This window comes from Rutidosis leptorrhynchoides, chromosome 8 (assembly GCF_046630445.1).
Source record: "Rutidosis leptorrhynchoides isolate AG116_Rl617_1_P2 chromosome 8, CSIRO_AGI_Rlap_v1, whole genome shotgun sequence".
NCBI lineage: Eukaryota > Viridiplantae > Streptophyta > Magnoliopsida > Asterales > Asteraceae > Rutidosis > Rutidosis leptorrhynchoides.
The window spans coordinates 319904309-319916146 of NC_092340.1; the positions used below are offsets into that span (position 1 = coordinate 319904309).

Sequence of the window (11838 nt, forward strand, 5' to 3'; positions counted from 1 at the left end):
AATTAATCTTTAAATTTGCTATGCCAAACACAATAAACTAATTATTTGTATCTTAAGCACGCAATAATTAAAAAATCACTTTCAAATCGGATTGTCAAACACCCTCTAAGTGGTTACTTTGACTTAATAAAATGAACTCTAGTATTTTTTTTTTAGTTTTTCTTCTTTTATAATAATGTAGGTTTTATTTTATTTTATTTATTTTAATTAAACTAAAAAGCTATGAGGTCAACCGCACTTCGCTACGAATGACACGTGATTGACTTTAGTCCCTAAACGTAAATTCCTAAACCCTAAATCTAAACCCGAAACTCTAAACCATTCATGTTAAAAACTCAATCTAATCCCTAAATCTAAACCTTAAACCCTAACTAATTTTTAAACCCTACATAATTTTTAAATCATAATTTCTAAACCCTAAAAAAACACTCGAAGAATACATGCATCATGATGAATGTTATCAGGAATAACATTTATCAATGTTATTTCTTTAAGCGTTTTCTGGTCAAAATAATACTCATAGAATTTATCACAAAATTTCTTTTTTAAATGTTTATATTTTCACTTAATCTTAATGTTTGGAAAAAAAATAAAAAAAAGGAAAAAAAAAATTTCTTCCCCTTCAACATTCCTCAAAAAAGTGCTTCCGATTAATATATATATATATATATATATATATATATATATATATATATATATATATATATATATATATATATATAGGGGTAGGATCAAGAGGGAAGTAACCATTCGGGGGGAAGCGCGGGGAAGCAAAAACTTTTTTTTTTCTTTCGTTTTTTGAAATAACTTTGTTCACGAACATTATAGATGAGATGAAAATATGAACATTTAGTAGAGACATTTTGTGATAAATGTTTTTATTTTGGCGGAAAAACGTTCGAAGAAGTAATATATAACAATTATCGTGTTTTTCGAGCATATGTTGAGGTTTTAGCTATTGGGGTTTAGATATTAGGGTTTATAGGATTTAGATATTAGGGTTTAGAAATTTAGGGTTTAGGGTATAGATTTAGGGTTTAGATTTAGGATTTAGATAGAGTTTTTAACACGAACGGTTTAGAGTTTAGGGTTTAGGGTTTAGGGTTTGGTGTTTTGGGTTTATGGAATAAACCCAAAACACCAAACCCTAAACCCTAAACTCTAAATCGGGCTAAATTTTACTTCACAAAACATGAAAAAAAGACATTCATATTCTTCACGAACAATATTATCTTGAATGTTATTTTTGTCGATCGTTTTCCCGCCTAAATAATGACATTCATCACGAAGTGTCTCTTCTAAATGTTCATATTTTCGTGTGATCTTGATGCCAGAAAAAAAATTCCAAAAAAAAACGAAATTTTTTTTTTTTTTTTTGCTTCCCCCCGCTTCCCCCGATTGGTTACTTCCCCATTGATCCTGCCCCCTATATATATATATATATATATATATATATATATATATATATATATATATATATATATATATATATATATATATATATATATATATATATATATATATATATATATATAATGAAGGAAAAATGAACTGATAAAAGAACACTAATTTAATCATCTGATTGATTGATCATATGTTGAAGAAGAAATTACAACGCAATATATTAAAGGTAGAAAGAATTACATTACAGAACAATAACAATGTTGAATCATATAAAGAATAAAATAATAAAACGAGACTTTGAATTTGAATTGAATTTGAATAGTCAAATTAAAGTCAAGTGCAGGTATACAATTACAATGAATGAAAAAAATTAAATAAATGAATGAATTTGTTACCTTATCTAGTTTTATTCACGGTGTTCTAAATTAAAATGAATCATATTAATTGCTCAAATTTGTGCATTTTATGATCAATGGTTAACTGATTTGGTAATTAATTAATCAATTAGGTTGGTTATTTAATTTGAGCGATTCTTGCAATTGATATTCTTCTTCTTCTTCAACTTCTATCATGTTCTCGATTATCGCTTCAGTCGCGCTCATCAGAAATCCCGGCCAGTCCCTGCATTAATCAGACATACTTAAGGTTATATAAAATAAAAATCATTATTTAAAAATTTAAGAAATGCACGATATACGGGTGTAGTATATGTAACTTATAACTTTGATTTTTTAAAGCTAGTAGTATTAAAATATATGTATGGTAGATACATATTTTCCAACAAATGTGGTAGCGCGCATATGCTCCGTATTAATTTATTAAGTACGTTGATAAGTTGTTGCATGTAAAATGCAAGGAATAAGCTATAGCATTTGAATAGATTTCCCAGAATTATAACTAGCGTGTTATTGTGTGTCTGTTTAAGTTTGACAAGATTCATTATAGTTTAAATCTCACGATCTCAAGGATCCCAATGATTATATTATATAAGGATTAATTGTAACATCTTTATATATAAGCTATAAGGTATATATAATAATACTAATACTAATATGCAATATGCAATTATATATTATATATATGTATATGTATATGTATATGTATATGTATATGTATATGCGTATGTGTATGTGTGACTCATTCTTTTTACCTTTATTCGTCAATATTTGTTTTATATATGATGTTCTAAATGTTAAGTTTAACTTTAGTAATAAATAAAAATAATGAAGTGAAATTTTATACTTTTAAAGTAAGCATATAAAAAGAAAGATATGTAAAATGTAAGAAGGTAAAATTGAAAAATTAATTAAAGCTACATTATGAAAATAATATCTTCTAAACTATGTATTTTCTATTTGTAAATAAGATAATTGATACACAAGTGAGTATATTTTACATGCAAGCTTTATCATAATTGGAATTTTTTTTTTAAATGGTAATAAACCATTCAAAAGTTTGAAAAATAGAAAAACTGGAAAATATTTTACAAACATAGTAATTCCGGAGTTTGGAAATCCGGATTTCAACATTTCATCCAAAACCGGAGTTTGGAACTCCGGATTTAACATTTTCACCCAAATTGTGGTCAGTAAACGTGCAGCTTTTGATGAGAGAGGGCTGAAAACGGAGTTCCAAACTCCGGTTTTGGGTGAAATGGTGAAATCCGGAGTTTGAAAGTCCGGAATTACTATGTTTGCAAATTTTTTTCTAAGTTTTCTATTTTTCAAACTTTTGAATGGTTTATTACCATTTCAAAAAAAAAATCTCATAATTGCATGTAGATGAATGTTGTAAACTCCTTTTTTTATAAAGCAAACACACAAATTATATATATCCACGAATATTTCCAAGAAATTTTTTCATATTCGATTATTCGATGACACAAATCTTCTTTTATGATGATGTACACCACTGAACCGAGTATTCTTAAAGTATCCTTAGACTCTCTATGTCTCTTCTCCTAATTCACCCTAAATTATTTATGTATTGAGGTTCGAACGTTCGATATGACCTCTTAATTGTGAGAGGACATAACAAAGCTTATGTTGTGTTGGATCCCGTAGCACTAAACTCAAATAGTCTAGGACACCATATATGTGTAGGATTTTGACCCAGTAAATTCAACTATAGGATCTTATATATATGTGTAGTATTTTATGAATTTATAGATTGAAACAACCACTTAAATTTGAAGAGTTTAATTGCAAAAAAAATTTGGAACCATTTGAATTTGAATTGATATTCTAAATTCGCCAACATAACTATCTTAGGACCCTTGTAATCTTTTAAATTTGTATCTATAACATTACTTTATTTATCTGTTTGTAAATACGTACGTGTTTAACAAAAAGTTGTAAAATAATTAGATTTCAATGCGTGTTTAGTACTTACCCGTTAGACGAATTGAAAGTTAACCCTACAGTGTACTTAGCCTCCTCGAGAGCCAATTGAAACCTTTCTAAATCATGTTTTGGAGTCCCCCGTTGGTTTTTAATGATAAGCTCTGAAGGTTTAACGTCACAAAAAACCGGTATAACCTTCTTCTTAGCCTCCATAATTCGAGCCAGTTCGTGCAAACAAAATGGAGATTGACAATAACGCGGGGAAAAAACCGCAACTCCAACTTTACATTCTTTAATTGCATTGTCAATTTTATCAAACAATTTGTCTCCTGGTTTCATATTCTTGCTGTCCAAAAAAGGTCTTAATCTTAACCTCATTAGATGATCGTACAAAAGGCCAGCAACGTTTTTCTTGGTGTCTATCCCACGGTGGTTTATGAACACGTCACAAGGTGGTTGATGACGTGTCACTATGGCGGTGTTTGGTAGTTTGTGGGATTGAAGGAGGTTGCGGTAGACACTTTTGGTTGAAGAAATTGAACGTTGCATGGGGGAATTAAATGATTTGAAGGTGATATGATATATGCACTAGTTTTGTACTTGTACTTTTTATGATGTGTGTGTTTTACTGTTTTTGTTCGATATATGAAATGAATGGGAAATGAAATGCGTATTTATAGATTTTTGGGAATTAACAGATTTTGAACATTGAATTTTCGAAGACAATATTCACACATATATACTTGGACCTAAAGAAAATTATAGTAAGAGTAAAATGGTTTGAATATTTTGACTTATGGGTATTGCAAAAGTGGTGGGAACCTTCAAACACGGTTCATGTGATACTTGTATTCCTTTGAGAAACAACATAAAATAATAAATTTCCAATTAATTTGTATTTTTAGATATATTAAGGTTTAATAATGAAAGAATTGCGTTAGTTTTATAATATTATGTTAAAGACTGTTCAAAAGGTTAAAAGTATCATGCGATCTAACTTGGAATATATTTTTTTCATGCACTTGTTCTTGTATATTGTATTTTGTTACTTACAGGGCAGATTTATAAAAAAGCAAAGTTTAGTGGCTGAAGTTTAACACAAGTACAGAGACTATTTATGACAAGTTTAGAAAGTGCGGATATTATATAAAGTTTTTTTATTTATATTTCTGTATTATTTTTTTGGAGACTCAATCGTTTTTCTGTATTTTTCTCTCTAAAATTAGGGTTAGATTGTTGAAGAGTGATTAATCATATGTTGATGATTATTCACAATTGAAGTGGTGTTTTTCTTTGTAAGAGTGAAGGATTGTTTATTTTGTGTATTAGTTTTGGACTTTGTCCGGTTTGATTTAGGGTTTAATGGAAGTATTTTGATCAAATTCTTCTTGTGTGTGATTCTGTTCATTCTTTAGGTTGATTATATGGTTTTTTACATGGTATCAGAGCTATCGGTATCTCTGGATCGTTGTTTTCTTGGTTCTTAGTCGCATTTGTTGGTGGATCTAGGGTTTCGTTTGATTGGATCTAGGGTTTCGTTCGATTGATTGTTTGATAGGGTGTTCTATCGGGTTCGACATAGTCTGTGGGTGAGTTGTGATCTTCGATTAAGAAGATCTGGTAATATTGGTTCAAGAAGATTCAAGTCTAGATTCAGATCTTGTTTGGAGATTTATCTTCTGTTCTTGGTATTCATTATGCTTCCGCTGGTTTCTGTTGGTGACTCTTGATATCTGGAGTGTGGATTGTATTGGTATATTCTAAACCTACTTGTGTTGTGGCAAGTACCTGACCAGAGAGTTCTTCTTGCTTAAGAAGGATAAACTGCCCTCTGAGTTCACACTTGGACCATAGCCAAGATCTCTCTTCTTTTATAATTGTGTTTATATCTTATCTGTTTTTGTGTAGTATAAGAATCCAGTGCCCAACTCTTGACCTTGGTTCATTAAACCAATGGAAGCCTGATCAAGCACTGGTATTCTTTTAGGCATATCTGCATATCTGCTTATCTGTTCATTGATTGTTTCTACATATCTGCTTATCTGTTTATTGATTGATTCTGCATATCTGCTTATTTGTTCTGCCTATCTGCTTATCTGTTTATTCATTATTCTGCATATTTGTGTATTGTCCTGCTTTATTTCTGATTCTTAAGTGTTTTGATTTGTTACTGTTATAAGTCTTTCACAAGTTTTGTCAAATATTAAAAATGTCTGATACAGAAGAATCTTCTTCTGTAACTTTAATAAACAAACTTGATTTTGGAGATCCACTTTATCTTCATGCCAGTGATACTTCTGGTACTTCATTGATTTCCATAAAACTGAAAGGCACTGAAAACTACAGTGTCTGGAGTAGATCTTTAACACTTGCTTTAAATACAAAAAATAAAAAGGGTTTTATTGATGGAACTTGTGAAAGAAACACCTATGCTGATGATGAAGTTCTTCTTAATCAATGGGATAGGTGCAATGCTGTTGTCTTGACATGGATTTTAACTTCTATATCTGATGAGTTGTATTTAGGGCAAATTTTTTCAAATGATGCTTCTATTGTGTGGCAAGAATTGAAAGAAACTTATGATAAGATTGATGGTTCAGTCACCTTCAATCTTCATCATAAGATTAAATCTCTTACTCAAGGACAGAGTAGTTTGTCTGAGTATTACCACAAGCTAAATTGCTTGTGGAAGCAGTATGATGCCCTCATCAAACTGCCTGAATGTACTTGTGATGCTAATAAAGATTTTCAAAGTCATAATAAGTTGTTAAAACTAATGCAATTCTTGATGGGCTTAAATGATGAATATCAACCAATCAGAAGTAACTTGTTAACTAGGGATCCTCTTCCTGATGTTAAGACTGCTTATGCAATCTTATCAAGGGAAGAGTCTCATAGGGGATTAGCTACTTCTGATATTCAAAAAGGAAGTCAAACTTCAAATTTTTTGGCTAAAACTGTTAATAGTAGTTTTAATAATAATTCTAGTTTTAAAAGAAGTACAAGAGGACCTAATACAAATTTTCAATGTACAAAGTGTGGTATGAAAGGTCATACCATTGACAGATGTTTTGAAATAATTGGATATCCTCCTGGATATAAAAAGAAACCTTTTAACCAATATGCATCAAAGTTTATTGCCAATAATAATAATTATGTTACTAATAAAACATCTGATAATAATCAAGTGTCTAGTTTTGGTTTTCCTTTTTCTGAAGAACAGATACAGAAGTTAATGAATCTTATAAGTAAAGATACTGAATCTTCCAATGATGCAAGTGCCAACATGGCAGGTTGGTTCTTTAACTGTAATACATTATTTAATCAAAATTTTGAAAGATTTTTTTGTTCAAATCTTAACAACAAACCTTTAAGACATCTTAAACATTGGATTGTTGATTCTGGAGCAAATCAACATATGGTTTGTTCTGAAGAAAATCCGTTTGAAAAGATTGACATCACTAAATACAATATTACTGTTGGACATCCCAATGGTACTAAGGCTAAAATTAGAAAGATTGGAAAGTATAAAATAAATGATAATCTAATTTTAAATAATGTCTTACTTGTACCAGAATACTGTGTTAACTTGTTATCTGTTAACAGATTAACAACTGATAACAATATTTTTGTGGGATTTGACAAGTTTAAGTGTTTTCTTCAGGACTTGAGGGTAAACAAAACTGTGGGGATTGGTGATGTGTCTGAAGGTTTATATTTGTTTAAGAAGGGTAAGAATATAACTGAACATAATCATATCAATAATTTAATTGAATCCAATAATGTATCTGCTAAGCTGTGGCATCACAGGCTAGGACACCCTGCACATCAAGTTTTAAATGTTTTAAAACCAAATTTAAAATACAAAGATTCTTTTATAAACAATCCTTGTGATATGTGTAATAAGGCCAAGCAAACTAGAGAACCATTTCCTTTAAGTGAACATAAAACAACAAAATTAGGTGAATTGATTCACCTTGATGTGTAGGGACCATATAAAATACAAAGTAGGGAAGGATATAAATTTTTTCTTACAATTGTTGATGACTTTTCTAGGGCTGTTTGGGTTTATCTCATAAAAGGAAAGGATCAGGTGTTTGATAAGTTTTCTGAATTTTATAACCTAATTAAGAATCAGTTTAATACAGATATTAAAACAATTAGGTCTGACAATGGTACTGAATTTTGTAATAATCAAATGGAAAGTTTTTGTCATTCAAAAGGAATTATACATCAAACATCTTCTGCTTATACACCTCAACAGAATGGGATTGCAGAAAGAAAACATAGACATCTGCTTAATGTAGCAAGAAGTCTTATGTTTCAAGGGGGATTACCTCTTAATTTCTGGACTGAGTGTGTTCTAACTGCTCTTTATCTTGTGAATAGGTTACCCACTGCTGTTCTATCTGGAAAGTCCCCATTTGAGTGTATTTTTGGCTTTAAGCCAAGTCTCTCTCATATTAGAGTTTTTGGTTGTCTTTGTTATGCTACTATTTTAAATGTAAATGATAAGTTCACTAGTAGAGCTGCTATATGTGTTTTAATTGGCTATTCTTCAGTAAAAAAGGGTTATAAACTTTATAACCTTGAATCAAAAACTGTTTTATTTACAAGAGATGTAAAATTTTATGAAACTGTGTTTCCTTTTAAAAATTCTGGTTTGTCTAAAGATACTTTGTTTGATACTAGTATTACACATTTAAATTTCTTTGATTTGTTTTCAGAAAATGATGTTGTTTTTCAAACCCAAAACTCTAAAAGACCCAATGATAAAGGGAGAGACACTGAACTTAGTGATGGCACATCTGACTCACTTCAAGTTGATATCCATTGTGATGTTAACAAAGAAGGCAGTCAAAGTGCAACACTTGATGAGAATGTTATCCCTGAGGGCACACTTTCACAAAAAGAAAATATTAATACTCATGAAAGTGGTGAGACTTCTACTGTTAGAAGATCAGACAGAACAGCAGCAGGCCTTCCAAAAAGATTTGCAGACTATGTAATTAAGAGTAAAGTCAAATATGGTATAGAAAAGGTTGTCAATTATTCTTTTCTTAACCAAGAAAATTATTGTTTTGTGTCTAATCTTAACAAAAGCATTGAACCAAGTTCTTATCTTGAGGCTTCAAAAGATAAGAATTGGGTTGATGCTATGAATGATGAAATTACTACTTTAAACAGAAATCATACTTGGGAAATGGTTGACCTACCTCCTGGTAGAAAGTCAACTGGGTCCAAATGGGTTTATATGATTAAACACAAGTCAAATGGTGAAATTGAAAGATTTAAGGCAAGGTTAGTGGCTAAGGGGTTTAGTCAAAGAGTTGGCATAGATTATAAAGAAACTTTTTCACCAGTTGTGAAAATGGTAACTGTGACGCCCCGTACAAAACCATCGTGTACGATTCGTCAACAACGGGATCTTTACACGGTCAAGTACTACATGCTATTTGAAAACCAGTTTTGCATTCATAAAAGCATAGCGTTTACAAAAGATAACGTGACACAAAGGTCGTTACAAAGTTATTATTTGAAAATAACATAAACTACGAATGCAAAAGAAAAAGGTCCATGATTGAGACATCTCTAAGATTATGCAGCGAAATTCTAATACAGCAGGTCCTTAACAGCAAGTCTAACAGCGGAAGCAAGATACCTCTAAGTACCTGAGAAAACATGCTTAAAAACGTCAACAATAATTTTGGTGAGCTATAGTTTAAATTGTAACAGTAATATAAGATTGACCACGAGATTTCAATGTTTCAAAACAGTATGAAAAGTATATGTATAACCGTGGGCACATGGTAACTAGACTTAACGTAAATATAAATATCACCCCCTAAAAGTACACCTGGCGAGTGCGTATGTCCTCGAAGTATTAAACACCCGTTAAATGCTAGCGCGACTAGCCCGAGTGGGGATGTCAAACCCTATGGATCCATATCTAAGATTCGCGTCTACCGGTTCAAAAACCAATAGTTAAACGTTACCGTGCTAAGGGGAAAGTTTATGCCGTTATATAACCCACACATATGAAAAGTTTAAGTACTCGTGTCAAGTAAGTAAAACGTAAAAAGCGCATGTATTCTCAGTCCTAAAAATATTATAAGTAAAAAGGGAAGCTATAACTCACAGTGAATAAGCAATACAAGTCGATACGAAAGTGTGCAAGTAGTAAGTCGGTCTGAAAGGTCGTCAACCTAAATCAAAGGTTACTAGGCCAGTATGTTATCCTCATAAGTTTTAATAGTGCATAAAATAAGTTTAAGTGTCAACATCATCATCGTTCATCATCCTAAAATCTAAGTAAGTTTGGAAAGAATAGAGATCGAAACAATAGGCTGACTTCGGTCAGCTGCTACGACCTCTACGTAAATCAAAAAGACTCGTAATTAGTGGCTATGGCTCTGTATATGAGTCCCCTATTTTCTGACCAATTTCCAGAACCAAACTCGTCTTCATTTGACCGTGGCGATGGTTTAAGTGCGAGTAGGTCAGAAATTTCAGCACAACGTTAATAGGGTGTAATGACTTTCGGAAGGCCATAAATCCTAAACCGTAACTTGGATTAAGATGAGGTCTAAACGGAAAATCATCTACTCGAACCGAACTAACTGAAAATCAGCTTTCCAGTAGCCCAGGTGGTCTGATCAGATCTCGAAAATAGTAAGCAAGGTGCTCCAGTGGGGTTCTTAGTGCTTGATGCTCATCACGGTTCTCATCCTTGATGCATGTAGCTTCAAGTGTACAACTCGTTGATGGGTTAGCATCACCTTGACCAAGATTCTACCATCAACACACAATATGTTAAGACCAAGTAAGAACACAACTCATTTAAGAGTCTTAGATGGATGATGAACCAAGGTAACATCATATCCTTAGTCTTAACACAATTACAATTTACATTTACAACTAAAGCTACAAACTTTACTTCAATCAAGCAAGTATGAACATAATCTAAGTCAAATGAAGTGATGGAACCCTAAGCTAGAGAGCTTGGATCCCTTTCACACAAGTTATAAGGTCACAAAGCTAGAAAGCTTGAACCTTTAGTGTTCTTGAAGAACTTGAAGCATAAAGCTTAGATCTTTAAGTTATATGAAGACCATAAACACAAGTTTTGATATTTATAACAAAATAATGAGATCATAAGTTAGAAAACTTAGATCCAACAAAATATAGCAAGATCCAAGCTAGAAAGCTTGCATCTTGGTTGTTCTTGAAGATCTTGAAGCATAAAGCTTGGATTTTTAAGTTACATGAAGATTACAAACACAAGTTTGAATCTTTATAACAAAATAAAAAGATTAAAGTTAAAAAATAATATAGATCTACAAAATGGGTGAAGATTCAAAGCTAAAAAGCTTGAATCTTCCATGTTCTTGAAGGATTCATGCTTGAATCTACAAGATGTAATCAAGATCAAAGCTAAAAAGTTTGATCTTTTAAAGAATGATGATGATCACGAAAAGGAAAGGAGAAGAAGAAGAAGAAGAAAAATCAAAAACTTACAAGATTTAGAGTGAGAAAGACTATAAAGGAAATAAGAGAGTAAGTGTGTGTGAAATACAAATGAGAGCAAGTGTTAAATGGATAGAATAAGGGTGGTATTTATAGGAAATGAGGGTGGGGGGAGGCCATTAGGGCCGTAGGTTTTGGTTGGGGGAGGGGGGGACAAGATTTACTTTTTGGTTAATGGTTGTCTAAAGTTGGTGGTTATTTAGGATCTCATGCAACATTAAGGATAATACTTGACATAAATGCTAGCATGTTCCCTCTAATAAATGGGCATTTGTCTTACTTATTATTGGGTTACTAGTAATTAATAAGTGGGCTAAATAAATGGGCTACTAGCTAGAGTAGGGTGGGCTTAAGTCCAACAAGGTAGAAAGTCCAACAAGACTAACTAGTAAGCATAAGTAAATTACTACGCGTAATTAAGCATCCATAAACCCAAGTAATTATTATTATAAAATAATAATTAAGATTTTGTAGTCATAATATTCCGATTACGACAAAAGTTGAACATGTGCGCAGTTCGCGGTTTATTCGAAACATTATGTGACACTAACGGTCATAAAGCATC

General features: G+C 31.6%; 1 protein-coding gene across 1 annotated transcript; it reads right to left on the reverse strand.

Moving 5' to 3' along the window:
- Positions 1–1904: 1904 nt before the first annotated feature.
- LOC139864445 (probable 2' cyclic ADP-D-ribose synthase BdTIR) lies at positions 1905–4295 on the reverse strand. The gene is made up of 2 exons (XM_071853027.1): positions 3796–4295; positions 1905–2025 (listed from the first exon to the last, which is right to left on the reverse strand). The coding sequence occupies exons 1-2, from the start codon at positions 4293–4295 to the stop codon at positions 1905–1907; spliced, it is 621 nt and encodes a 206-aa protein (XP_071709128.1).
- Between the last annotated feature and the right edge of the window lie 7543 nt (positions 4296–11838).

Excerpts from the sequence above, each read along its gene's own strand:
- LOC139864445 (XM_071853027.1), bottom strand. The coding sequence starts at position 4,295 with ATGCAACGTTCAATTTCTTCAACCAAAAGTGTCTACCGCAACCTCCTT. Across the intron at positions 2,026-3,795 it reads ACTTTCAATTCGTCTAACGG|GGACTGGCCGGGATTTCTGA; the intron begins GTAAGTACTAAA and ends TGATTAATGCAG.